Consider the following 27413-nt stretch of genomic DNA (forward strand, 5'->3'; position numbering starts at 1 on the left):
TACAATACAGATACCCCAAAAAACGACTTAAGTAGTGCTTTAAAGTATTTTTACTTAAGTACTTTACACCACAGCAGGGCACAGTAATTAACTTCATAGACAACCCCCGTGGCCGGTGGTACGACGTATTTGTTGGTTTTTACCACTTTCTCCAATCACACATCTCCAATTGTGAATTTTTACACTGCAAAATAACTGAGTTTCGACTGGTGAGTCTGTAGGTCTGTGATCAAATGGGGATGCAACAATATTATTGGCCACATAGGGTCAGTGTTGGCTTGGTTTTAGATGAGGGATCTACCTCGTCCCTTTCAAATTGCATTCACGTCGCTCAAGCACTTTGATTGATTTCCCGAGTGTGGTTTGACTTTGAAGGCTTTATCAAGCGAATTGAGACTTCAACGAGGACTATTTACGTTGACAAAGGATAGGCTACACGGTAAAGAGAGGTTAGTAGCCTACATCAAAATCCAAGTATAAACTACGAGTCTGTCGTTCATATTTATTGAAAAAATGAAAAGAAAATTGGCGTCAATTATTCATGGTAGTCGTTGTCATGCTATTTTGCATAACACAAGGCAACAACATTTTTGTCTTTGTCAACAAAATATATATTAGGGTAACAATCACTCTTGTTAGTTTCATGTTTTTAGAAACATTTGTTAGTTTACAGAATATTTGATTTAATAATAAGTGTCCTTTCAGTTAGTGGCTCAAGTAAGCTCGTTATTTTTATCCAGGTAGACTGCTGGTGTGCTGTTCTCTGTTGCTCCCGTTTAAAAACTATAACCCTGTAGTCTACACACAAGAAAGATAGACTACAACAACCTCAATCAACAACTGTAGTCTATTTGGGATGTCTGAAATGTGATGAACTTGAAGTATGTGGTGTGATGGACTATCAGTATAATTCCTCTCCTTTCACCATGCCTGTCTCCTTTTTAATGGTTTATTTTACCAGGCAAGTCAATTAAGCACAAATTAATATTTACAATGACGGTCGGTCTCCAATGACAGCCTCTCCCCTCTCTAGCTCTTGTCCTGTTGTCACCCCCTGCTCCAGCATGGACCTTGGAGTGACCCATCGTCAACGCCACAACCCTGTTGACAGCATCTGTCGTAAGCTGCAGACCATCCAGCGGCACGACCGTGAGGTTAACCCCTCCTCGCCCTTCCAGATCCCAAAATTCACTTCCAGCAGTTACGACAGCCCCCAGTCCGGCTTGCACCGCAACCTGGAAGTAATCATGAAGAAGCGCGAGAGGGAGGGGCTGTTAACCCCCAAGGGTTCATCCCAGCTTCCCAGGAGCTCCCACTGTCCCAACTCCACCCCTGTCAACCCCACCATGAACCCCCCAACCCCAGTCAATTCTACTTTCACAATCACCAGTAATCCCGGGGAGTGGAGGGGGGTAGGGGTGGGGTTAGGAGGGCAAGGGAGAGGATGGCAGAGGATCTGCTCCACCCCAGCTGTCCAGACTGGAGACACGGTTTTTAGCTTCTCTCACGGTCCCCAGTTTACTCAGCCTGAGGAGGGGACAGGGTCTGACGGCAGTGAGAGGCACAGGACCCCATCTCTGTCCCAAACTCACACACCTGCACATAGCCTGCTGTCCTATAACCTCAACTTCTGCTCTTCGGATGCCACTGCCAACCTGCTGCAGAGTGAGCTGCCTTACCCAGCCCTGGTTGTCAAGAGACTGTCCATGGGAGATGGTAAGGGGAATACACACACTCACCGTGGGATTATGAAAGCACTGCTCAGTTCTCAGTGAACAATGATATCAATGGTGGATTATTGATCACAGCATTCCTCAGGCCTCTCACACACTCCTTTCCATTCGCCATCTCTTATGTCACACACATTATGTACATTTTATTATCTTGCCTCAAGGAAAGTTATGCAACTGACAGAGCAATCATGTTTCTTGGCCGCTAATGTCTGTTGATGAATTGGCGATTGGCCAGTGTAGTTAAAGAACGTGTGTGTGTGTGTGTGTGTGTGTGTGTGTGTGTGTGTGTGTGTGTGTGTGTGTGTGTGTGTGTGTAGGAGCCATGTCCCCTGAGAACCAAAAGGAGATGGCTGAGGTCAGTCTGATCTGCGAAGAGGATTTATTAGACACCATTTTCCACGCTTGTGACACCCAGCGCAGAGGTACGCACTCACTCACATACAGTACTGAACTCTCGAAGTATCCAATATATATTGAACACAGAAGTACACTGGGAATATCAAATCTAGCACATTGTGAAGTACACACTCTTCTATCCAGACTCACAGTATCGAACACACACAGTAGGAGGCACAATCTCATACACACACTCACTGTGATAATGTTTTGTAAAAAAGGCAGTCAATAATTTGCTCCACTGGGGTGTAGCCGAGTCTGCTTTCTCTTCTTTGTTTGTGAAGCAGTCAATGACGTGGTACAAGTGCTCTAGATTCCCTGTGGGTGGTTCTCTTTACTGTCCTGTTTTGTTTACTGAAAGCTGTTACTGAAGAACCTCAGGCGGAGGAAGGAGATTGCTATGATGCCCGGGCCTTGGGAGGTCCCTTACCATGCTAGTCAACAGACTGACCACAGTAACCCAGTAAATTACTATGGTAAAGACAGTAACCTGGCCCCCTCCTGCTCCTTCAGGTAAGGTGTATGTGTCTTGTATCGTGGACTACCTGCGCCACACCACCAGCCGTGGTTCTGAGGACAGTGGGCTGGAGGACCTGTGTAATATGCTGGACCCAGAGCACAAAGATGTCTCCATAGACCTGGACACCTACCACGCCATCATGAAGGAGTGGATAGATGACTGCAGAAAGAATGAGTACTGGAGCGGTTTTCTGTGTCCCCCAAATGGCACTCTTCCCTTTTTTTAATAGTGCACTACTTTTAACCAGGGCTCTGGTCAAACGTAGTGCACTACATAGCAGTGCCTGTCATCTTGTCCCACATTTTCCTGTAGAGGGCGCTGTGTTCTAATTCATGTGTTCTGTTGCAAGGGCAAATGGATACCAATTTTTGCAGCCGAATATTCTTATCAAAGAGCTTGTCTGTTAGATAAGCTTTTGCCACTTTTAGTGTGGTAACCGATACATTAACCTCTGCATTCCTGGCTGTGTGTGTAAGTAAGCCTGGGATATTGTGACTGTGTAATGTCATGTTTCTGGGTGTCTGTCTCCTTGTCTTTACCACAACTACAGGGACGACACACCAGAGGACCTGACTCAAGAGTCTGTCAGACTCCGAGACAACCTGTCAGGTGAGTTGACACAGACATATAGTCTGTCAGACTCCGAGACAACCTGTCAGGTGAGTGTTGACACAGACATATACAGTTGAAGTCGGAAGTTTACATACACTTAGGTTGGAGTCATTAAAACTCATTTTTCAACCACGCCACAAATTTCTTGTTAACGCACTTTAGTTTTGGCAAGTCGGTTAGGACATCTACTTTGTGCATGACACAAGTCATTTTTCCAATAATTATTTACAGACAGATTATTTCACTTATAATTAAGTGTATCACAATTCCAGTGGGTCAGAAGTTTACATACGCTAAGTTGACTGTGCCTTTTAAACAGCTTGGATGGAAAATTCCAGAAAATAATGTCATGGCTTTAGAAGCTTCTGATAGGCTTATTGACTTAATTTGAGTCATTTGGAGATGTACCTGTGGATGTATTTCAAGGCCTACCTTCAAACTCAGTGCCTCTTTGCTTAACATCATGGGAAATCAAAAGAAATCAGCCAAGACCTCAGAAAAAATGTTGTAGACCTCCACAAGTCTGGGAGCAATTTCCAAATGCCTGAAGGTACATCTGTACAAACAATAGTACGCAAGTATTAACACCATGGGACCACGCAGCCGTCATACCGCTCAGGATGGAGACACGTTCTGTCTCCTAGAGATGAACGTACTTTGATACCAAAAGTGCAAATCAATCCCAGAACAACAGCAAAGGACCTTGTGAAGATGCTGGAGGAAACAGGTACAAAAGTATCTATATCCACAGTAAAACGAGTCCTATATCGACGTAACCTGAAAGGCTGCTCAGCAAGGAAGAAGCCACTGCTCCAAAACCGCCATTAAAAAGCCAGACTACGGTTTGCAACTGCACATGGGGACAAAGATCGTACCTTTTGGAGAAATGTCCTTTGGTCTTATGAAACAAAAATAGAACTGTTTGGCTATAATGACCATTATGTTTGGAGGAAAAAGGTGGAGGCTTGCAAGCTGAAGAACACCCTCCCAACCGTGAAGCACTGTGGTGGCAGCATCATGTTGTGTGGGTGCCTTGCTGCAGGAGGGACTGGTGCACTTCACAAAATAGATGGTGTCATGAGGATGGACAATTAAGTGGATATATTGAAGCAACATCTCAAGACATCAGTCAGGAAGTTAAAGCTTGGTTGCAAATGGGTCTTCCAAATGGAGAATGACCATACTTCCAAAGTTGTGGCAAAATGGCTTAAGGACACCAAAGTCAAGGTATTTGAGTGCCATTACAAAGCCCTGACCTCAATCCTATAGAAAATTTGGTCAGAACTGATAAAGCATGTGCGAGCAAGGAGGCTTACAAACCTGACTCAGTTACACCAGCTCTGTCAGGAGGAATCTGCCAAAATTCACCCAACTTATTGTGGGAAGCTTGTGGAAGGCTACCTGAAATGTTTGACCCAAGTTAGACAATTTAAAGGCAATGCTACCAAATACTAATTGAGTGTATGTAAATTTCTGACCCACTAGGAATGTGATGAAAGAAATACAGTGGGGCAAAAAAGTATTTAGTCAGCCACCAATTGTGCAAGTTCTCCCACTTAAAAAGATGAGAGAGGCCTGTAATTTTCATCATAGGTACACTTCAACTATGACAGACAAAATGAGAAAAAAAATCCAGAAAATCACATTGTAGGATTTTTAATGAATTTATTTGCAAATTATGGTGGAAAATAAGTATTTGGTCAATAACAAAAGTTTATCTCAATACTTTGTTATATACCCTTTGTTGGCAATGACAGAGGTCAAACGTTTTCTATAAGTCTTCACAAGGTTTTCACACACTGTTGCTGGTATTTTGGCCCATTCCTCCATGCAGATCTCCTCTAGAGCAGTGATGTTTTGGGGCTGTTGCTGGGCAACACAGACTTTCAACTCCCTCCAAAGATTTTCTATGGGGTTAAGATCTGAAGACTGGCTAGGCCACTCCAGGACCTTGAAATGCTTCTTACGAAGCCCCTCCTTCGTTGCCCGGGTGGTGTGTTTGGGATCATTTTCATGCTGAAAGACCCAGCCACGTTTCATCTTCAATGCCCTTGCTGACAGGAGGAGGTTTTCACTCAAAATCTCACGATACATGGCCCCATTCATTCTTTCCTTTACACAGATCAGTCGTCCTGGTCCCTTTGCAGAAAAACAGCCCCAAAGCACGATGTTTCCACCCCCATGCTTCACAGTAGGTATGGTGTTCTTTGGATGCAACTCAGCATTCTTTGTCCTCCAAACACGACGAGTTGAGTTTTTACCACAAAGTTCTATTTTGGTTTCATCTGACCATATGACATTCTCCCAATCTTCTTCTGGATCATCCAAATGCTCTCTAGCAAACTTCAGACGGGCCTGGACATGTACTGGCTTAAGCAGGGCGACACGTCTGGCACTGCAGGATTTGAGTCCCTGGCGGCATAGTGTGTTACTGATGGTAGGCTTTGTTACTTTGGTCCCAGCTCTCTGCAGGTCATTCACTAGGTCCCCCCGTGTGGTTCTGGGATTTTTGCTCACCGTTCTTGTGATCACCCCACGGGGTGAGATCTTGCGTGGAGCCCCAGATCGAGGGAGATTATCAGTGGTCTTGTATGTCTTCCATTTCCTAATACTTGCTCCCACAGTTGATTTTTTCTAACCAAGCTGCTTACCTATTGCAGATTCAGTCTTCCCAGCCTGATGCAGGTCTACAATTTTGTTTCTGGTGTCCTTTGACAGCTCTTTGGTCTTGGCCATAGTGGAGTTTGGAGTGTGACTGTTTGAGGTTGTGGACAGGTGTCTTTTATACTGATAACAAGTTCAAACAGGTGCCATTAATACAGGTAACGAGTGGAGGACAGAGGAGCCTCTTAAAGAAGTTGTTACAGGTCTGTGAGAGCCAGACATCTTGCTTGTTTGTAGGTGACCAAATACTTATTTTCCACCATAATTTGCAAATAAATTCATTAAAAATCCTACAATGTAATTTTCTGGATTTATTTTTCCATTTTGTCTGTCATAGTTGAAATGTACCTATGATGAAAATTACAGGCCTCTCTCATATTTTTAAGTGGGAGAACTTGCACAATTGGTGGCTGACTAAATACTTTTTTGCCCCACTGTAAAAGCTGAAATAAATAATTCGCTCTACTATTATTCTGACATTTCACATTCTTAAAATTAAGTGGTGATCCTAACTGACCTAAAATTGAATTTGTACTAGGATTAAATGTCAGGAATTGTGACAAACTGAGTTTAAATGTATTTGGCCAAGTTGTATGTAAACTTCCGACTTCGACTGTAGTCTGTCAGACTCCGAGACAACCTGTCAGGTGAGTTGACACAGACATTAGAGGACTAATCAGAGAAACGGATGAATGTTCTGAGGCTCAAAGTTTTTCCAGTTGTGGATTTTCTCTTGTACGATGTCTCCAAGTAGCCATGTTGCCCTCCCTCCATCTCTCTCTCTGTTCTCCATCTAAGAGAACGTCTACTTCTGTCTCATTATTTTATCAAATCAATGTGTTTTCTCCCTCGTTCTCTAAACATAGATCATTTCTCTCCTTCTCTCACTCATCTCTCTCTGTCTTCTCTCCGTTAGTTAAGAGGTCTGTCCTGCTGAACATGACCTCAGGCAGTCTGGAGGCATTCGGAGGGGAGGTGTCACGAGCAGATCTGTAAGTAACATTCGGGTGTGCGTGTGTGACATTGTCCAATTTCTACATTTGACTAACCGTGTTTTACCCTGTTGTGTGTATTCCTCCCCAGTGAGACGTCAGACCTGGTGTTCTGTGTGTCCGACCTGCAGTTCAGTAACCAGAAGCTTCAGCAGGAGGTGAGGAAGCTGAAGCAGAGCATGGAGACCATGGAGGACCATAACCAGAAACTAGCCGAGGAGAACGAGGAGCTCAAGTCACAGGCCAGACTGTAAGGATTGTACACACACACACCAACAGATGCAGACACACACGCGGTCACACATGCACTTTTTAAAATACCTATCTTCCTATTCAATTCTCCTTAATTTAACCTCCTATTAGGCCTCTCTCTCACACACACACACACACACACACACACACACATCCCCAATTATAATGTCCCTCTCTCCCCCCTGTAGAGGCCAGCAGCTGGCCCAGAAGGAGAAGATGTTGAAGGATGAGGTGGAGGAGATGAAGATGAGTCTGAGCTGTACAGAGGAGGGCAGAGCCAGGGCCTCGGCTCAGTGCAAACATATGGTATATATACACACACCATCTCCACTGTTATGCTATTCAACCATCGACACTGAACAAAACGCAACATGCAACAATTTCAAAGATTTTACCGAGTTACAGTTTATATAAGGAAATCAGTTGATTTTAAATAAATTCATTAGGCCCTAATCTATGGAGTTCATATGACTGGGAATACAGATATGCATCTGTTGGTCACAGATACCTTAAAGAAAAGGTAGGGGGCTTGGATCAGAGAACCAGTCGGTATCTAGTGTGCCACCATTAATGCGGCGAGACACATCTCTTTCGCATAGAGTTGATCAGGCTGTTGATTGTGGAATGTTGTCCCACTCTTCAATGGCTGTGCGAAGTTGCTGGATATTGGCGGGAACTGGAGCCCGCTGTTGTGTACGTCGATCCAGAGGATCCCGAACTTGCTCAATGTGTGACATGTCTGAGTATGCAGGCCATGGAAGAACTGGGACATTTTCAGCTTCCCGGAATTGTGTGCATTCTGTTGAAACATGAGGTGATGGCGGCTGATGAGTGACATGACAATGAGCATCAGGATCTCGTCACTGTGTCTCTGTACATTCAAATTGCCATCGATAAAATGCAATTGTCTTCGTTGTCCATAGCTTACAGTATGCCTGCCCATAGCATAATCCCATCTCCTCCATGGGGCCCTCTGTTCACAATGTTGACGTCAGCAAACACCTCGCCCACACAACGCCATACTGTCTGCCATCTGCCCGGTACAGTTGAAACAGGGATTCATCCGTGAAGAGCACATTTCTCCAGTGGTCATCAAAAAGGTGAAAATTTACCCACTGAAGTTAGTTACGGCACCGAACTGCAGTCGGGTCAACACCCTGGTGAGGACTACGAGTACTCCGATGAGCTTCCCTGAAAAGGTTTGTGCAGACGTTCTTCGGTTGTGTAAACCCACAGTTTCATTAGCTGTCTGTGTGTTTGGTCTCAGATGATCCCGCAGGTGAAAAATACCGGATGTGGAGGTCCTGAGCTGGCATTGTTACACGTGGTTGTGAGGCCGGTTGGACGTACTGTCAAATTCTCTAAAACGACGGAGGCGGCTTATGGTAGAGGAATTAACATTCAATTCTCTGGCAAAAGCTCTGGTGGACATTCCTGCAGTCAGCATGCCAGTTGCATGCACTCTCAACTTGACACATATGTGGCATTGTGTTGTGACAAAACTGCACATTTTAGTGGCCTTTTATTGTCCCCAGCACAAGGTGCACTTATGTAATAGCATGCTGTTTAATCATCTTCTTGATATGCCACACCTGTCAGCTGGACGGATTATCTTGGCAATGGAGAAATGCTCACTAATAGGGATGTAAACAATTTTGTGCACAACATTTGAGACAAATACATGGGAATGGAACATTTTATGGGATCTTTTATTTTTAGCTCATAAAACATATGGGACCAACACTTTACATTATATTTTTGTTCAGTGTATATTGAAAACAGGTGCTTCCACACAGATGTGGTTCCTAATGCCCCCATTCACAAGGGTGTTCACTGAATGGTTTGATGAGAATGAAAACGATTTTAACCATATGTCACGGCAGGTAGCCTAGTGGTTAGAGCGTTGGGCCAGTAACCTGAACAAGGCAGTTAATCCGCTGTTCCCCGGTAGGCCGTCATTGTAAATAAGAATTTGTTCTTAACTGACTTGCCTAATTAAATAAAGGTTCAATTTTTAAAAATCTGTTACCAGATCTCAACCCACTTAAGGGAGATTCTGGAGCAGCGCCTGAGACAGCATTTTCCACCACAACCAACAAAACACCAAATTATGGAATTTCTCGTTGAAGAAGGGTGTCACATCCCTCCAATAGTGTGCCAGACACTTGTAGAATCGATGCCAAGGTGCACTGAAGCTAGCTCGTTATGGTGTTTCATTTGGCAGTTACCTGTATGCAACTATACAATGTCCAGAGCCATATACTAACCCAACATCTCCCCAACAGGAGAGAGAGAACCAGAGTCTGATTGCAAAGATAAGCTGTCTTCAGGATGAGGTACTGTACTGGATACCTTTCTCTCTGCACACAGAACCCCTTTCGGCAAGATCTACATTGATCCTGGGTCATTTCATTACTTTATCATGTATTTAATCGGAGGTGCCTCAAGTGCTTCCATGTGGTTGTCATTCCTTTAATGAGAGATGGATTTGGTGGCAAGTCATCAGGAGAGTGCTTTCCGACCAATCGGTGTCATTGATCAGTGAAGTGGCTACTAGGGCGACACAACAACAAAGCAGCAGGACTACCTGCTTCCCCTGGGAACTTCCCCTCTGCTGTTTTCCCAGGATCAAGGACAGTGTTTCCCGACCCTGGTCCTCGAGTACCTCCAACGGTACACAGTTTAGTTGTAGCCCTTGACAAACATACCCCATTCAACTAATTGTGGGCTTGACGATTAGTTGACAAGATGACTCCGATGTGTCACAATATAAATGTGTACTGTTGGGAGTACTGGAGGACCAGGGTTGGGAAACACCGATTTAGGAAATGCCATTCCATAGCTATCTAGTCTTATGTACATTGTCTGCTGTTAGGTGACATGATAGGGTCAAATAATCCATCTCTTTTGGGTAGAATTACTCATCTCTCCCTCCTCCTACCCCCCCCTCTACCTTTTGGACTAGAACATCAAGGTCACCATGGAGATGGATGACCTCCAGAAGAGGATGATTGAACTGTGTGACCTAAACGCTGAGCTGCAGGTGGGTCCACATAACTGTTGTGTGTCTGCAGTGAATAAAAGTGAACAAGCTATTGTACCGTCGAGGGAATAAGCCATTCAAGGTAGGCAACTGGAAAGCGGTTTCCTGGAAACAGATTAAGCCTAGTTCTCGACAACAACAACAAAAATCACTTTCAATTAAGGTTCTCAGTTTAGAATGCTTCTTAGCAATCTGTTTCTGGTCAACTGCACCTAGAAGTAAAATAAAGGATGTGATAATGTTTGTTTTGCCTTTCATGGTCTTCTGAAAAGGCCTGGAGTGCAGTGCTATGGACCTACGTAACTGGCCTTTTAGGATCAAAGTGATCCCAACACCTGCTTCTGATTGGTCTGTCTGTGTCCTGGATGAGTGCCAGCGGTGTCATGGTGGAGTGTCTGTTCTCTCATCCACAGGTCCAAAACCATTCCTTCGATGCGGTCGTGAGTGAAAAGGAAGCCCTCATACTCCAGGTCAGTATCATCTGAATAAAAAAACAAATATTTTCTTTCTAGTACTTTTGTTCAGTAATGAATAAAGCTGTATCGTTATTGTAGCCGTGCTGTCCCCTACATTCGCCATGGTAACACGGCTGTACAAAGCGAAAGTCGCATTGTAGATTGGGTCCTGAGATCAGTAATAACTCAGGCTTCAGGGCATTTTTTGATCTGTTCATTCATATGACTGTACATTCAGAACGTTTCCAAGACATTGTCCTGGGGGAAATATGATATTGTTGATGAAAATCAAGAATATTGCTGTCGTGTTGTCGCCCCTCTACAGAAGTGCAGACAGATTGAGGAGCTGAAGGGTGCCGTGGTGGAGTACTCGTCGGTCACAGAGGTGAGGAGGCTGTCTGGAAATCATTACCCTATCCCAAATCTCCCCTTAGCCGCTACTCCCATGCACCAGATCATAAAGGAGTGGATGGGTACAAGCGACAACACTGTATCCCACTGCTCTGAACTGCCGACCAGAGAGCTCTGCAAAAGTATTTGTCAGGCCTCCCGAGTGGCGCAGTCATCTAAGGCACTGCATCGCAGTGCTAGCTGTGCCACTAGAGATTGTGGGTTCGAGTCCAGGCTCTGTGGCAGCCGGGCCGCGACAGGGAGACCCATGGGGTGGTGCACAATTAGCCCAGCGTAGTCTGGGTTAGGTGAGGGTTTGACCGGCAGGGATGACCTTGTCCCATCGCACACTAGCGACTCCTGTGGCGGGCCGGACGCAGTGCATGCTGACACAGTTGCCATGTGCACGGTGTTTCCTCCGATACATGGATGCTTCTGGGTTAAGTGGGCATTGTGTCAAGAAGCAGTGCAGCTTGGTTGGGTTGTGTTTCGGAGGACGCATGGCTCTCGACCTTCACCTCTCCCGGTTCCATACGGGAGTTGCAGCGATGAGACAAGACCGTAACAACCAATTGGATACCACGAAATTGGGGTGAAAAGGGGGTATTAAAAGTATTTCTGTCTCTCTCTCAGCAGAGCACTATGATTATCCATGCCTTTCTGTCTATCTGTCAGCTGCAGTGAATATGTATTAGCTGCAGCAGTAGTGGTTTTTATCTCACCGTGTTTGATGTCTGTTGTTGTCTCTGACAGCTGTTGAGAGCAGACAAGACCAAGCTGGAGAGACAGATGCACATGATGCAGCCAGACTTGGCAGTGTAAGTACACTGTACTAGAGATGGCGCCTTGGACTATTCTAGTAGCAGGATTGGGGAATGATGTGTATTCTCTCTGTTGTCCTTTTGTCTTTGTATTTTGTTCTGTTTGGTTTGCTCTCTCTCTCTCTCTCTGCCGTGAAGCAGTCTTTTCTCTGTGGAGTGGAATGACATTCTTTTTTTTCTCCTTTCTCATTCTGTCTCTTTACATTCTCGCTCCCTCTGTCTCCCTCTTGCAGTGCAGGTCTCTCCCTGTCGGTGGCGTACAGGTTGAACCAGAGCACTTCAGGATCCCTGCAGACAGAACTGGCCCTTGCTCAAACACCTCCGGAGGTCAGTTAAATATATCCCCTCGTTCCATGTTTGAGGCCTGTGAGTTGAACACCTGCTCTCTCTGTTTGAGTACGCTCACACCTTCGAGGACCAACCCCACTGTATTCACCCAAAACATCAGCTCCAGGGACCCTATTAGGCTGTAGTATACTGACACCATCAGCCTATCCCCTTCAGGGTTAATGACCAAGTCGTGTTGTTTTATTTCCAGGGTGCGGAGTGTGTGTCGCCGCTGAGCTTTGCATCTGCGCTAGATGAGACTCTGGACAGGGAGGTGTTACTGCTCCTGCAGGGCCCCACACCTGACCAGATGTCTCTGGAGTTCAAGAGCCTCGTTAACAAACTGGTACTCTATACAGTAGATACAGCAGACATTGTCCCAATTGTACACTATAGATACAGCAGTCCTGATAATTCATTAGATATCTTCAGCCCTTACTGTCCTAATTATGCACTCAATACACTATGCAGGGACTGGTATCTAACCAGCGCACATTTTAAAAGCAGTGTGCATGGAGAAAATGACTTTGTGTGCGTCTATGATGTCATTGTTCTTTGACTATGCGGTGTAGATGCATTACTAATTTTCTTCCATAGCAAACTAAATTTGATTAATACTTAAAGTAGTTACGCCTGAAACGCATGTTTTTCTGTTTGTTTTCAGAAGAGAGATTTTAAGGACGAGGGCCTCTCCGTCTTGTCAACACTCAGAGGAATCATACACCACTATGGAGGACCAGGGGCTAGTAACGACCCCAGACTGCAGGTGAGGGGCATCCACACCCACACACACACTAGAGAGCCATTAGAGTGGGTGTATCAACCTGCTATCTAGCCCGGTGGTAGAGGAGGATGTTACTGAGTCACTCTGTACCAGAGAACTCTCCATATTCTCCTGTGTGTGTAGGTGTTTGTCTGTGCGTAGGCATGCTGGGGGTCAAATATGTGTGCCAAAGCGGAGGTTGGTGTTTCTCTAGGTTCAGAGATGCAAGAGAAGAAAGCAAATCCATTTTGGTTTTCCATCATATTGCTTTTCACTTATCCTGTTCTTTCAGATCAGTGCAGAATGCAGATACAGGAAATGAGATAAGGAAAAGAGCAATTAGGCTATTGAGATGCACCCTACTGAGTTCAATGTAGGGAGGAGTTTGAGCTGAATAGGACTCTCTCTGCTCGTAGTTTTTATAGGATTACATAATATGGCCATTCTCTCTCGCTGTCTTCTCTCCAGAGATCTCTAATCTACAATGTTATATAACTATCTCTAGCCCATCAATGCCTATTAATGCTGTGCGGCTTAGTGTGCTGTAGCGTAAATGCAGTCTCTCTCAACACACACGCGCACGCTCTCCCCCTCTTCCTGCTCTCTCGTTCTTTGTCACCTCCCTCTGCCCCCCTCTGACTCTCTTTTTCATTCCCCCTCTCTCTCTCCCTGTCACTCTCTTCACTCCCTTTCCTCTCTCCCACCTCCTTTCTCTCTCCAATCTGCATTCGTCAGACACGTCCACAGTAAACATTCTTCATGGGTAAAGAGTGAGTGCAGTAGTGTCACTGACTGTGACTAAGAGATGGACACACTTTACTGTATGTCTAGTACTGCTGGATAGACTATCGGTCTGACTGCCAGAGACCCAACAGCTCCAGAAAGAGGCCGACTCCCTGCCCTTTCTTTCCCCCAGGCGGTGCAGTCTGAGCTGGATCAGAGGAGGTCGGAGTGGGGCCTCAGCCTGGAGCAGTTGGACCAGTACACCGACTCCCTGGAGAAAGAACTGATCAAGATGGCCAGCAACATAAGGAGGTCCCACACTGAGATACTACACCTGTCTGTCAGGTGAGTGGGGGTTGAGTGTGTGTGTGTGCCTGTTGGAAGTGAGGGTCAAGAGGAACTGGTGCTGCTCTTCTCTCACTGGTCAAGTAGGTTTTGCGGGTCTTGTATAAGAGAGGGTTTACAGTGTGGAGGGAGGGGCTGTCATTGTCTAAGATACTACCCTGTGGCAGGAGGGATCTAGGGAGGAATCTGGTCATATTTGTCTGCTTCTCTGTGCTCTGGGTCTGTCTGGGTGACCTCTAACCTGTCTAAGTAGTGGTTGGGTCCTGGCCCAGTATGGCTCTCTGTCTGTAGCTGCCTCACTGCCACGTGGGCCCGTTCCACACAGCCGCCCTGCTCTGGAGGATAAAAGGGGGAGGGGGGGCCGTTATCAGTCCAGGCTGTGGGAACGTTGTCTGGGCTAGCCAGCTGTGCACAGGCCCTCTAAACTACTCTGGACTACTCTTGGACTGGGTGTTAGGAGCTGTCCAATACTGGGTGTTAGGGGCTCTCCAGAGCTCCTGCCATCCTCGTACAGGCTGGGCAACAGCAGCATGGGACACTGCATGGGCCTGCGGATTGGGTACAGTATGTTATGTTATGGACCCTTCACTACGCTGTCAATGGGCTGGGTGAGAGTGGTGAATCTGTTCATTTGCTTTGTAGTCACTGGATGCATGATTGCCATGGTTTCAGAAGTATTTGTGGCTAGTGACCATTTTATCTTTGACTTTAGGGTAGACTGATGGGGGGGGTGTTGCTTTCACGTGTCTCTGTGTAAATATGTGTGTAATTTACGTGGGTCCGTCCATGCAGGGTTCAGGAGCAGGAGAATCAGAAGCAGCAGCTACGTGAAGAGCTGGACCAGCTAAATACCCCAGGGGACAGCAGGGAGGCCAGCTGCCAGACCCCCGACGAAGACCCACAGGTAGGAGGGAGAGGGAGGGATACAGAGATGGAGGGAGGGACGAGGTAGACAGGACAGCAGTGAGGCTAGCTGTGAAACCCCTGACCCTGATGATCCACAGGTAGGACTAATTGAGAGATGGGGCGACATGGGGGAAGAGGTGGTGTCCCCTGTGCGCCACAGATGACATGTAGCTTTTGAATGTCTAGAATATATTGTTGTAGGAAAAAGTTAGCTTTTCACTCAAATTGTCTGTGAGAAAGATGTCGGGTATAGTGGATATTGGGCTACTGTTGGGACACAGGCATTGAGAGCCATGGAACATAGCAGAGACTAGAACTCTGATTCAGATGGTGAATAGTTGTGTAACTTTGGAGTACGTTTTCCATCCAGATGGAGAGGCTGTTTAATAGAAGGATGGAGTGGGAGGCTGTGTGGACACTTTGCACACTTTCTGATCAGGAAAAAATATTCTGTGTTCATCTCTCCTATTCTGTGATGTTATTTTGTGAGTGCCTTTATTGTCTATCGCCCATAGGCACAGGTCTAAGATCAGTTTACCATCACGTGCTCTTTGGTGTCTAGGCAGAGTTACTGGAAAACCTCTGACAACCTCTGATGTGAAAAATGCTTTAGAAATAGATTGGATTGATTGACCTTACATCAATTACCTGAACAGGTTTTAATTCAGCTTATTTACTTTCTCAGGCTGGGGAGGACCTGGACTGGGACGAGGAGTTTGTCCTCCAAGACTTCCTGAAGAATGAGGGGGTGGAGACGTACAGGGACTTCAAGAGTCAGGAGACTGGCCCGACGGACGGGAGGACGGACGAGGACAGACTGACGGAGAGAGGGGATCAGCCTGGAGAGGGGGAGGAGGAGGAGGTGGGGGAGAGGTGGACCGTGGTGGGGGGAGAGGGACAGGAGGGGGGACTGAGGGGGATCTCCCTTCTCTCTCCTCTCTCGGAAAAAAGTGAACCCGACCAGGCGGAGGGAGAGGATCTGAGAGGTGACTAGGATTCCACAGATTAGTAATGATCATGATATTGTATTATAACTCCATATTGGGCTGTATTTTAGGTAGTTTACAGGAGTTCCTGTAAGGTCTTTCTCTATGGTTCTGGGCTACTGAGCCGGGTGAAACACTGGGTAAACCAGAGGTTAGTGAGTCCGTCAAAAGCCTGTGTGGATTACCCCTGTAATCCCTGGAGTCACAGAGCACTTAGCCACCCTTGAAGAATCAGGCCCAGACACCCACACAGCCCTCTGGGGTTTGTGGCAAGGACAGCCATAGATGGCCAGGGTCTCCTGATAGGGGACCTGTGTGTGTGTGTGTGTGTCCTGGTTAAAAGCCCTTAGACGGCCCAGCCTGGTGTGTGTGTGTGTAGCTGTTCGCTGGCAAGTCTTCTAGGCCCCAGCCTTCTATGGCCGGGTGTTAAAGTCATCCAAACCTAGTGGAAGTGTTCAGTAATCCCCAGTGGTCTCCCTGCATCACTGGCTGCCAGAACCCAAAGAATGTGGTTATTACTGCCTCTAAACCCACTCTAACACAGACAGGGAGTTTAATGGTCTAATATTATGGTCCAATATGGTAGTGGGTGGGGCTTAGTTTGACCTTGCCAGTGACCCCAGCTGAATATCACAGAGATGATTGATCAACTTTAACTAATTAGCTTTTCTTCTTCCTTCCTGTCTCTCTCTCCCCCTCCCTCCCTCTCTCTACCCCCCCTCTCTGCCCTTTTCTCTCAGAAACCACAGCGTCAACAGACAGTGACCAGTGGGTGAACAGTCTATCCCCACAGGTAGATGCCAGTCTTTAAAAACCTATTACTGTGGATGTACTCTTACTGTGTCAGTGTGCTTTAAAGCGATTCTCTGGATTAGTTTGGTGGTTATCCACTCCAGACTTAAAAGACTGAACTATATAACCATATCAAAAAAGGCACGTTTTTGAGGGGTAGCCCTCGTCGTGCGTTTTGTGGACGGAACACAGCTCTGTCGCTCTTAAGGTTTGACTGGTGGTTGTTTTTCATTATAAAAATAATGGGTGTTCATTTGAGTAGAACCCCACCTTGGAACATTGCTTTGAATGGGGATGTAGATCTACGTAGTCGTCGGAGTGCATGTGACCGCATGTGATGACGATGACAGTTTTAAGAGGCCACTTCTTCCCTTGGTGCTGGTGGGCAGGAAAAGGGGAAATGGTCATAAGCCCCGTTCAAGTGCTTTGAACATGCATCCTTCCCTCACCTCTTCCTTGAATGAATCACCTATCTATCCTGGTCACTTAGGTTTTGTGTAGCTTTTTCCAGTTCTCTCATGTCTGATCAGTGACCACTCCAAGGAAGGAACACAGGAAGGAAGCATTTTAAGAGTATTGGAACAGGAGCAGAAGTGTTAACCACACCTCTGTGAGTAGACAACAGGACATGGACCAATCTAGGCTGGAACACACTCTTTCCTTCCATCTTCCTCTCTCATACTTTTTTATTTTCCTCCCACTTGACAAAGCTCATACAACCTTGCTTTTATTTGACGACCATATGGACTTATTTGCGAATGTCACTAGTTCTAGATAGACACGACAGAATGGCTCATCTTCTGAAGTCAAGCTTTCTTACTTAATCGGATCGATAGGGAATGGACAGGGACTCACACGTGATATGAGGTTGTTTTTTATGCTTTGTTGTTGGGTAAGCAAAGGCATTGTTGCTTGCCAGTCTATCGCTATATCCTTTTACATTAACTGAATGGACAGGTGGCTGTTATGTATTCATGCTCGTCTGTTTATCATATTCATACTCTTTTCTTCTTTAAAAAAAAAAATATCTGTATGTGTTGTGCCTCAGGGTGCCAAACTACCAGAATGCTTTGGGCCTGAGGACACCCACCAGCAGGCTGTTGACACCGAGGAGCATCCACTCCCTCCCTCCCACTCTTCTCTATTGGGTAAGACCAACTCTGTCTCCATCACGCCCTCTCTTCCTCCCCTCTGATCAGTCTTTCTCTCTCTGCTCCATGCAATCCCTGACTCACTCTAGCCTGCAAATACAGCAAATTAGTATTTCTCTTCAGGCATTCAGTTGGATGGCCCTCTCCAATGCCATTTCACTTATGACTCCTACTCACCCTTTTGTCCAGATACAATGAGCCCTGACACCATAGTGCCTCTTCTTCAAGACACACCTCAGCCTGGCTCACCAGAACATGACAGGACTGTCACTGCTGGGAACAGTCCACACCCCAGGCTGGCTGAGATGGTATCTCCCAGCTGCACTTACCCTGTGATGGATGAGACCATTTTACTGACTGGAAGGTGAGAACAGAGCTCTCAGTGGCTTTTACAGTACAGTTGTAGTTTCGGTGTGTGTGAGTGCACTGTAGCACGCTTCTCTTCCTCTGGACACATTTGCCAGTCAAATTAGTGTTTTCCAAGCTGTGAGGAGGGAAATGTTGGCTGTGTAATTGGGCACCTTTAGCGATACTTTGCATACCCACGATGCACCTGTAATCGGGGCTGGGGCAGTGACCGCTCTCATAGGTTGGTTCAGTCACAGTCAGTGAACCCAGCTGCTTCCTACTATCTGAGAGAGAGAGAGAAACACCCACCAAAACATTTATAATTTCTCTGGTTGGGCTCCAAGCGACACTGATTTTTCACCTTTCTCTCTGGGTCAGCCCCCAGCAGACAGATGGCAGTGAAAGAGGAAAAGGAGGAGAGGACAACATCACCTCAACCAATATGAGTGACGTGCAGGTCAGTACAATACACAGAAAGTATTTTACGGATGGGGAAACTAACTTCCTTCATTGACAGTCACAGCCACTGTGACACCATCTCTCTCCTCTTGACTTCCCCTTTTCTATCGCTTGCTCTTTCCCTCTCTCTGTCTTTTACTCTCTCTGTTCATTGGTGTTGTGGATGGGATGGAGGGGTATGGACAGGGGCTGGTCGGCTGAGGGCTGTGCCCAGAGAGGAAGGGGTTAGGGTGGAGGAGGACCATGGTCCCTAACTCCTGTGTGAGTATTCTGCCCCAATTGCTTCACTGCACTGTACACTTTGCCAAAAGAGGCAAGTATGGCTTATTTGGTTCCTAGCTCCAGATTGTGCACATATGTTATGTCTGTGTAATAATGTAGTCTTCATCTTTATGTGTATACCATTGTGTAGTCTACTGTAAACCTTTATATTTTCTGAGACGGTTTGTGTTTGGTTATTTCAGTCTTGTTACAGGGGTTAGCTGTGATTCAATCCGCAGAGACAGGCATGCTATTTCTGTTATTCCAGTCTCCTGCTCTGTGTAGGCACAGCGGAGTGGCACTCTTGTGAGAAATGTTTCCAGGGGGAGCCAACAAATTTCTTCCAATCGAGTTGAGAGTGCAAGTTTCTTCTGTCTGTGGTGTGGTTAGCGCTGGATCTATCTGTCAGTTTGGTAGACTGGAGAGTAGTGAGCGAGCAGGTAGCCTAGCAGTTAGAGCTGGATCTGTCTGTCAGTTTGGTAGACTGGAGAGTAGTGAGAGAGCAGGTAGCCTAGCAGTTAGAGCTGGATCTGTCTGTCAGTTTGGTAGACTGGAGAGTAGTGAGAGAGCAGGTAGCCTAGCAGTTAGCGCTGGATCTATCTGTCAGTTTGGTAGACTGGAGAGTAGTGAGCGAGCAGGTAGCCTAGCAGTTAGAGCTGGATCTGTCTGTCAGTTTGGTAGACTGGAGAGTAGTGAGAGAGCAGGTAGCCTAGCAGTTAGAGCTGGATCTGTCTGTCAGTTTGGTAGACTGGAGAGTAGTGAGAGAGCAGGTAGCCTAGCAGTTGGAGCTGGATCTGTCTGTCAGTTTGGTAAACTGGAGAGCAGGTAGCCTAGCGGTTAGAGCATTGGGCAAGGAACCGAAAGGTTGCTAGTTTGAATCCCTGAGCCAGGTGAAAAATCTGTCTGTGCCATTGAGCAAGGCAGTGAACCCTAATTGCTGAAGGGTAGCCATTGATGCCTGAACCTTGAGCCATCTCTGTGTATTTAATTATAATTGTTATTATTATTATTATGTATCTCTTTGTAGGCTAGTAATCAACAGTTTGACTTATGTGAGTTTTTAAAACCCAGTTAACAACAGTAACCAGGATCCCAGGACTGTCTCTCTTCACATTTCCAGGAAACAAAATATGACAAGACCCAGGAAATGACAATATTTTCCCCCAATGTCGCACTAACGCAATTCCACAAAATATACATGTGCAGCATCAGATTGGCAAAAAGTAAAATAGCACATTATCAAAGCAGGTTGTTGCATGGAAGCCAAACATGTTTACTAAACACAAAGTCGCCATCAATTCAAGTCACGCACATAATTGACACTGCCGGACTGCACACAGTGAACGGAATGCCGTTTAGAGTTATCATCAGAGGTTTCATTATTAAAGCATGTCTCATAAGTGTCAAAATAGCGTTTTAACATTTCCCCGGCTTCTCTGCGCTGTCTCCTATTGCTGCCCATATGAGAGCTCCGGTAGAGAACGTGTGATCAGCAAATGGTATGAGAGTAGGTATGGGATTTTTTTATATTTTTAACAATTGGTTCCCGTTAACTTAAGATACCTTAAAATTTCCTCTCTTAATTTCTCTGTTATTCGTGAGATGACCTGCTATCTGTGTAATCATCAACTCGATTTAGCCAAATAGGAGATATTATGTCATTCGTTGGAGGTTATCTAGCAAGCTTAGCAACTTTGGTCATTTTACTTTTGTTTGACTGCCGTTACAAAGTCTGTATGAGTCGCAAACTGAAGAGTGCGCTCTGTGTTGACAGCCTAGGCCTCGCCTACTACTGAAATATGCTGAATGAATTGAGGAACATAACGCTCAGGATGTATGAGCGGCCTGTTTCGCAATTCACAAAGTTACTCTATCATTTGCTAAATATCAATTTCACTTGGTGTGAAGTCCTTACATAGGCTAGCGGCGCAATGACTATCCCTGGCAACTGACTTTTGTGGTATTTCCTGGGACTGTTGTGGTTGAACACACTTAAAGCTTTATAATCCCTGTATGAACACTTCATGACACATAGTAACATCAGCTTTGGCAGTTATTCAGTTGCAGGAAACGAAGACTGGTGTGTTATTGCCCAAATCTGCTTGACTTCAACACCATGTTTGCTTAAGCAATGTCGGGGACTGGTTGTTGCATGAATCAATTGGTCTTTGGTTGTCCCGTGTCCTCCCTTCTGAATAACCGTTTTGTATATAAACATGGGTTGTGTAGAGTTTAACAGCAGGGATCCAGATCCCTTTAATCTGTTTTGCAGTGAGATTTGAGGTTGGTTTTAGTGTCATTCTCCTCTTGATTGTTATGCACAGTTCCATTTACCTTTTTAACCAATCAGCATTCAGGATTAGACCCACCAGTTGTATAATAGCCCTGCGCTCAAGTGTCCAGCTTTATATAGTCAGTGACTTCCACTCTTACGTAGCTGAAGTGTGTGTGCTGTATTCCACCGCCCCCACTACTTACTGCCCTGCCAGTGTAAATGCGTTGTCCACACTTACTCTGTCCAACACTCATACTCGCAGCCCCCGACACACATACACACACACCGCACACTCCGCTGCAGGGCTCTCCACCAACCAGCACATTATGTAAGAAATGAGCATTCTCCATTCCATCCTTGTATATTCACTGTACCAAGCAGAGATAACATTCTGATGCCATGGGACAGGTACGGTATGCAATTGTGCGCGTGTTTCTCTTTTTAATCGTTAACTTCCTCTGACAAATGGTGCTGAAAGTATGTTACAAGGCCACCTGCATTTATCTCTCACCTCTCGCTCTTTCTCAGAAGCTAACCCAGGACGAGCTGGCTGAGAGAGTGTTAGCAGAGGACAGGTGAGTGTGTGTGTGTGTGTATACATGGTTGTGTCCTAGTTACATGATGGAAGTGGTGTAATATGCTGTCTGTGTGCTGAGATGTATTTTCTGTTAGGTTAATGTTGGCTTTGTTTGGAATTGTTTAGAATATTACTCATGCTTTTAGTTTCAATAGAGGCACACGGTAGTGATAAGGGCAAGTTGTGCAATTGTTTTGGCATGGTGGAATTGCTGCAGCGCTCTCGTGTGTGTGTTCCAGCACCAGCCTGTTACCAGTACTAGAGGAGGAGGAGGAGGGCATACAGGAGTCAGTGGTGCAGGTGCCGACAGTGGAGGTGGACTTGGCAGGTAGGAGGAAATAGAAGAGCTCTATGGCCTCCTGCCAACATTGTGTGTGAGGGAGAGTGTGTGTGTGTGTAACACTCCTTTCACTGTCTCTACAGGGACAGTCAATCTGGCAGAGGACGTAGGCTCTCAGACCATGGATGGACTGAATGTTGCACCCACTGACCCATCACAGGGTCCAAGGGATGCTACGACGCCTGACCCCTCAGGAGCCAAAACTGACTCCCTGGTTCTCAGGAGCAAGTTCAAGAAGGAACTGGTGAGCTGTCTATTTAATGATATATGGCGCCCTGTCTCAAATAGCACCCTAATCCCTAGTGCACTACAAGGGGTTCTGATCAAAATTAGTGCACAAATCATTTGAGATGACAGCTCTGTGATAGTGAGAACTTTGCATAAATAGTATCATGACCTTGTGACTTATTGAGAAAATGTTGTCTTTCCTGCCTTGTGTGGGAGTGAACATTCTTTCACTTTAGTCAACTCTGTGCTTATCTACACAGGGAAGCACTTCACAGCGCTCGGGCAGAATGAATGACAGTCCTACAGTGTACCTAGCTAGATCTGTATAATGTGACAATTGGTTCCTGGATACAGTCTGTTAGATCGTTAGAATCGTGTGTGTCTGAGGCGGAGGATAAGAGCAAGAACTGGGAAGAGTGTGTGTGTGTACAGAGTGTGTAACGTTCACCACAATCATCCAGGAGCTGTCTCACAGTATGGATGTCATCGAGGAAGGGAAGGTACAAGAGGACCTGAGTGAAACCAGTGTTACCACAGAGAAGGACAGTGAGTTAACCCCAGATACCTCAGCTGATAACGTTCCTAATATTTTGATGATTGTATAAGTCCAATTACTGACTTAGGTAAAAATTCAATTGTCACATTGTGTGGTCGACTTATAGTTTTTCTAATCTCTCTCTTTCTATTGTAAAACAGAGATCAATAGCAAGACAAAATGTTTGGATGTTTTAAACCATGAACCTCTTTCTCTTGCTCTCTACGTTTCTCTGTGTCCCATACCAGTCGAAACCTCTGTTTCTGAGGACTCAACCGTAGGTGACAGAAGCAGGTAGGCTACTCAACAATACAGTACAATACCTCATATTTTAGAGATGCATTGCAAGATAATAATATAAATGCTCTCAGGTACTGACACTCATAGCTTTGTTTTCTAGTGACCGATAATGTGATACACTCTGTTTTCCTCATTGCAGCCTGTCCCCTAACGACAAGGAGATTGAGGTAGTGGTAAGCTTTCCAACATTTTCTTTCTCTTGACTATCTCTCTGTATGTACCATCGTAGAGCTAAGGCTGTGCTGTTGTCTACCTGTCAGACGGAGTTCCAGCGCCTGTCCCTGGGCTTTAAGTGTGACCTGTTCACCCTGGAGAAGAGGCTGAGGCTGGAGGAGCGGTCACGGGACCTGGCCGAGGAGAACGTCCGGAGGGAGGTGTCCAGTTGCCAGGGACTACTACAGGTAAGAAGTTTAAGAGAGAGGTGATTATGTGTGAGAGGGAGGGACTGGGGAGAAGGGAGAGGTTGAAGAGGGAGACAAATGAGTGAGGTGTCCAAATGTAGCTGTCAGGACCTGCTACCCTCAGGTGAGAGGGGTATGCAATTTCCTTTTTTACCTTCCTCGTGTCTGCTCTTCCCAGGCCCTGGCCCCTCTGTGTGAGGATGATAACCAGTCTATGGAGATCATCCAGAGACTTCAGAAGAACCTGGACATCCTCATCCAGTCCATGACCAGAGTGTCAAGTCGCTCAGAGATGCTGGGCGCCATACACCAGGTACAGTACAATTTAATTGCGTGATTTGTCCTCCTCTCTTTTGAGGAGTCATCTAGGTAGACGGTGTAGGTCGACGTCTGTGTGATGTCTCTCTCTCCCCCTCCAGGAGTCTCGTATAGGTACTGGTAAAGCGATGGGGGGGGGTGTGTGTGTATGTGTGTAACCTCTCGCTCTCTCTCTCCCCCTCCAGGAGTCTCGTACAGGCAAGGCAGTAGAGATAATGGTCCAGCATGTAGAGAACCTGAGGAGGATGTACACTAAGGAACACGCTGAGCTCACTGAGCTGAGGGAGAACATGCTGCAGAACGAGAGGTCCTTCGGCTCCCACTCTGGAGGAACACACTCCGGTGAGGGACACGCATGCGCACGCACACACACACCTCTATCTTATGTTTCTTTCTAATACTGAATATGTTTCCTTCAGATGATTTCAGAGGCAAGAAACAATCTGGATCAACGTACTATAAGGTAGGTGAGTTTAGGCTCAGTGTATATGATGTGCTGCTGTTTTAGTCACTGTCTGTACACTGTCTTGTTTCTCTATTCCTCAGGCATCAGCCCGACGGGTCAGCATAGCAGCTATCCCCCGATCCGGTGGGGGAGGGGGACCCATGCATTTTGACACTCCCAATAAAGCACAGGACACCGCAGAGACGGAGGCGGAGAGACTCACCCGCAGATCTCCCTGGTAGGTAGACTACAGCACTCCGTGGGGGAAATAGGGAGTGGTTGAAGAATATTTCAACACAGTCTTGACCCTGTTTTGCAAAGCAAACACCATTTGGATTTTTGAGGGAGAAATTTCCATCTAGGGGCCTTTTGTTAAAACATGACTTGCGGGCTGTGTAGTCTGTGTCCGGTGTTGTGTGGAATGTGACGTGTGGATTGTGTATGTATGTGGCGCGGTTACAGGAATGTGACGGGGAAGAGCACGGCGCGTCCTCCTCTAAAGCGCTTTGTTAGCTCCGGGGCGTGGGTTGAGACTGACGAGCCCTCCCTCGTGATGCTGATGAAGGGGTAAGTGCTGATATCGGCTGTGTGTCAGAAGCACACGCGCGTGTCGCACTTGACCTCAACCTGAAAACAAACATTCTGCCTGCTGTGCCCATTTAATTTGCCCAATCGTGTACTGTATGCATGTAACAAGTCTGTGGTTAAACGTAGTCAGCAGGAGAACAATTTGTGTACATAACAAGCGCATGTGGAACATTGATTGCAGAGTATCTGTGTGCTTTTGTGTACATGCCCTGAGCATGTATGTAACAATGTGGGTCCTTAGGGTGTGTTGTGTTGAACAAGTGTGTGTGTGTGTGTGTGTGTGTGAGACATGCATTACATAGTGTCTATGTGTGTATGTATTTTTGTGTGTGTGTGAACCGTGCATGCCCACACCGTCCCACAGGCCTGCCTACGACACAGACTCCCCTTCAGATGAGGAGAGGAGAGAAGTGCCCGTTCAGAGGAAGTCCAGTCTCACTGAGCTGGGCAACAAAATCACCGCCCTGATTATGCCCAACAAGACGTTAGTAGTGAACCAACCTCTAGTGTTTCGCTTCCATCTACAGCCAGGCAGCACTGCTTTTTACTGCTGTGTAGCTGGTTAGGCTTCATAGCTTCTCTGCTGCTCCTGAGGCTTATATGCTTTTCACACCATTGTGCCCACTTGAACCATACTGTACTGTGCTGGCTCAGATAGTTTTTTTTTCGCCAACTACCGTGGATGCCTAACGAGGCCAGAGCAGTACAGCTCGGCTTAGCTCAGTAGTGTGAAAAGGGTTCTAGATGCTGTAGCCTGGATTCCTGTCTGTTTTCTGCTTCAGCCAACTGCTTGACAAATGTAAAGCAGTTGGTTAAATCATAAGGCCATCTGGCTTCCAGGCTGTGCTGCTTTAGGTCCAGGGAGCAGACATCTGGTCCAGATTGACTGAGCAGAAAGACGGGTGTGAACAATATACCTGGTCTTGAGCGACCGCTTTATGAATCTGGTCCTTGGTCTCTGAGCCCGGGCAGTCTCTGGATGTGTGGTTGTGGTGAGGGTCTCGGTTCAGTGTTTCTGCTTCAAACGAACTCTCCTTCAGCTCTAATCTCTTCTATCCATTCCCATCAGGAGAACTGGTGTGCCTTTGTGTGTGTGTGCGCCCTGGGGAGTGTATGTGAGACATGCATCGCTCAACATGCTTTAGTGCTGTTTTTCTATTGCCTATATACCAGGTGTTTGCTACACAGAGAGCTTTAAAAGTGGTGGTCAGTCCACGCTGCTAACGCCATCCTAACTTAGCCTAGGCACCCGTCTGTTTCTGCATCGCTACATCACTGCTTTGGGAATACGGACAGATGACCAGCTGGCTAAAGCAGACTGACTGTCTCATCCAGACATCAACTTCGCTTCACCTAACCCAGGCTAAATCTTATTTTGGCATCCATTCTAAATCTTCTCTTCCCTTCTCTCCCACTCTCTCTCCAGTCCCATCCTGACAGAGCAGGCCGCAGCAGCCCCGGGTTCAGGCTACTCCTCCCAGCCTGCGTCTGCAGCCAGTGGGTCCCGGGGACTGTGGCTGTGGCTGGCCCTAGTAGTGGTCCTAGCAGGCCTCCTGGCCCTCCTAGCCAGCCTGGTGCTGCAGCCGGCCGTGGACGCAGCACCCGTGGGGACAGGGGACTCCTGGGTGACCATCCAGCAGCTCCTGTGGCCCTACACAGGGCTGAGGCACAACGGACAGCCACCAGTTTAGAGGGGCTGTGGCCTCAACAGACAGAGATGGAGGGGCAGGCATCTGGCTATGGTCAACCCCTGGAAGGTCTTCTGCAACTTGAACCATCACGTGTATTAGACTAGTTAGTGTGTGAAGAAAGAGCACTTGAAGACAGAATCAGTCGGTGTGTTGGTACTGAAGTTTCTGAACACTGACCACCACAGCTAAGGGAGATTTCCTATTTGTGCCCGGAGACATTCTGCCGCACCGTTACGGAAGGGAGATTGTAATGTTATCGGCCGTTGTATATGTGGGCACAATGTTGTCCAATCAAGTCAAGGAGGACACCAGCGTTGGGCTGTCCAATCATGTAATGGACTTCAACGCATGCTATCCAATCACGTCACACCTTTTTGAGCGTTTGTTGGTCCATCAACATGCTTGCTTATGGACAGTAGATTTATCAGTTTTTGCTTTTTTTTAACACATTTCATAGTAAACTTCTGAATCTATGGCATTTGCGGTTGCCTGAAGAGGCCACCAAGTTGTTGAAGGTGAAATAGTTTTTTAAAATTACATTTATGAACCTTGGTAATACACTGCCATTTTTTTATGTTTAATTTATTGTTTTACAGCATTAGACTGTGTGGGGATAGGAATATCTATTATATTGCATCTGTTTTTGTTATAACCAGCGTTTTGTTAAACTCACACATGGTTTTTACTCTACTTCTTTAAGTGCTCACTTACGAAATTCATTCACTTTTGTTTGTTCCAAAGAGGGGGACTTTACACAATAAAGGAACAGAAATAAA

General features: G+C 46.3%; 1 protein-coding gene across 1 annotated transcript; it reads left to right on the top strand.

The window, feature by feature from the left end:
- The first annotated feature begins 304 nt into the window (after window positions 1–304).
- Window positions 305–27413, top strand: LOC112215032 (inositol 1,4,5-triphosphate receptor associated 2). The gene is made up of 38 exons (XM_024374048.2): window positions 305–449; window positions 1034–1716; window positions 2051–2155; window positions 2643–2823; window positions 3200–3258; window positions 6842–6917; window positions 7009–7167; window positions 7358–7475; window positions 9455–9505; window positions 10135–10212; window positions 10626–10682; window positions 10993–11052; window positions 11811–11875; window positions 12112–12205; window positions 12417–12551; window positions 12870–12971; window positions 13885–14036; window positions 14829–14940; window positions 15628–15804; window positions 15844–15928; window positions 16669–16721; window positions 17769–17868; window positions 18061–18235; window positions 18598–18676; window positions 21743–21789; window positions 22031–22119; window positions 22215–22375; window positions 22821–22905; window positions 23143–23188; window positions 23334–23361; window positions 23455–23595; window positions 23774–23908; window positions 24099–24255; window positions 24333–24376; window positions 24460–24596; window positions 24821–24925; window positions 25311–25430; window positions 26373–27413. The coding sequence occupies exons 2-38, from the start codon at window positions 1065–1067 to the stop codon at window positions 26635–26637; spliced, it is 4485 nt and encodes a 1494-aa protein (XP_024229816.1). The 5' UTR covers window positions 305–449; window positions 1034–1064; the 3' UTR covers window positions 26638–27413.

The sequence above is a fragment of the Oncorhynchus tshawytscha genome, linkage group LG15 (assembly GCF_018296145.1).
Source record: "Oncorhynchus tshawytscha isolate Ot180627B linkage group LG15, Otsh_v2.0, whole genome shotgun sequence".
NCBI classification, from domain to species: Eukaryota; Metazoa; Chordata; class Actinopteri; order Salmoniformes; family Salmonidae; genus Oncorhynchus; species Oncorhynchus tshawytscha.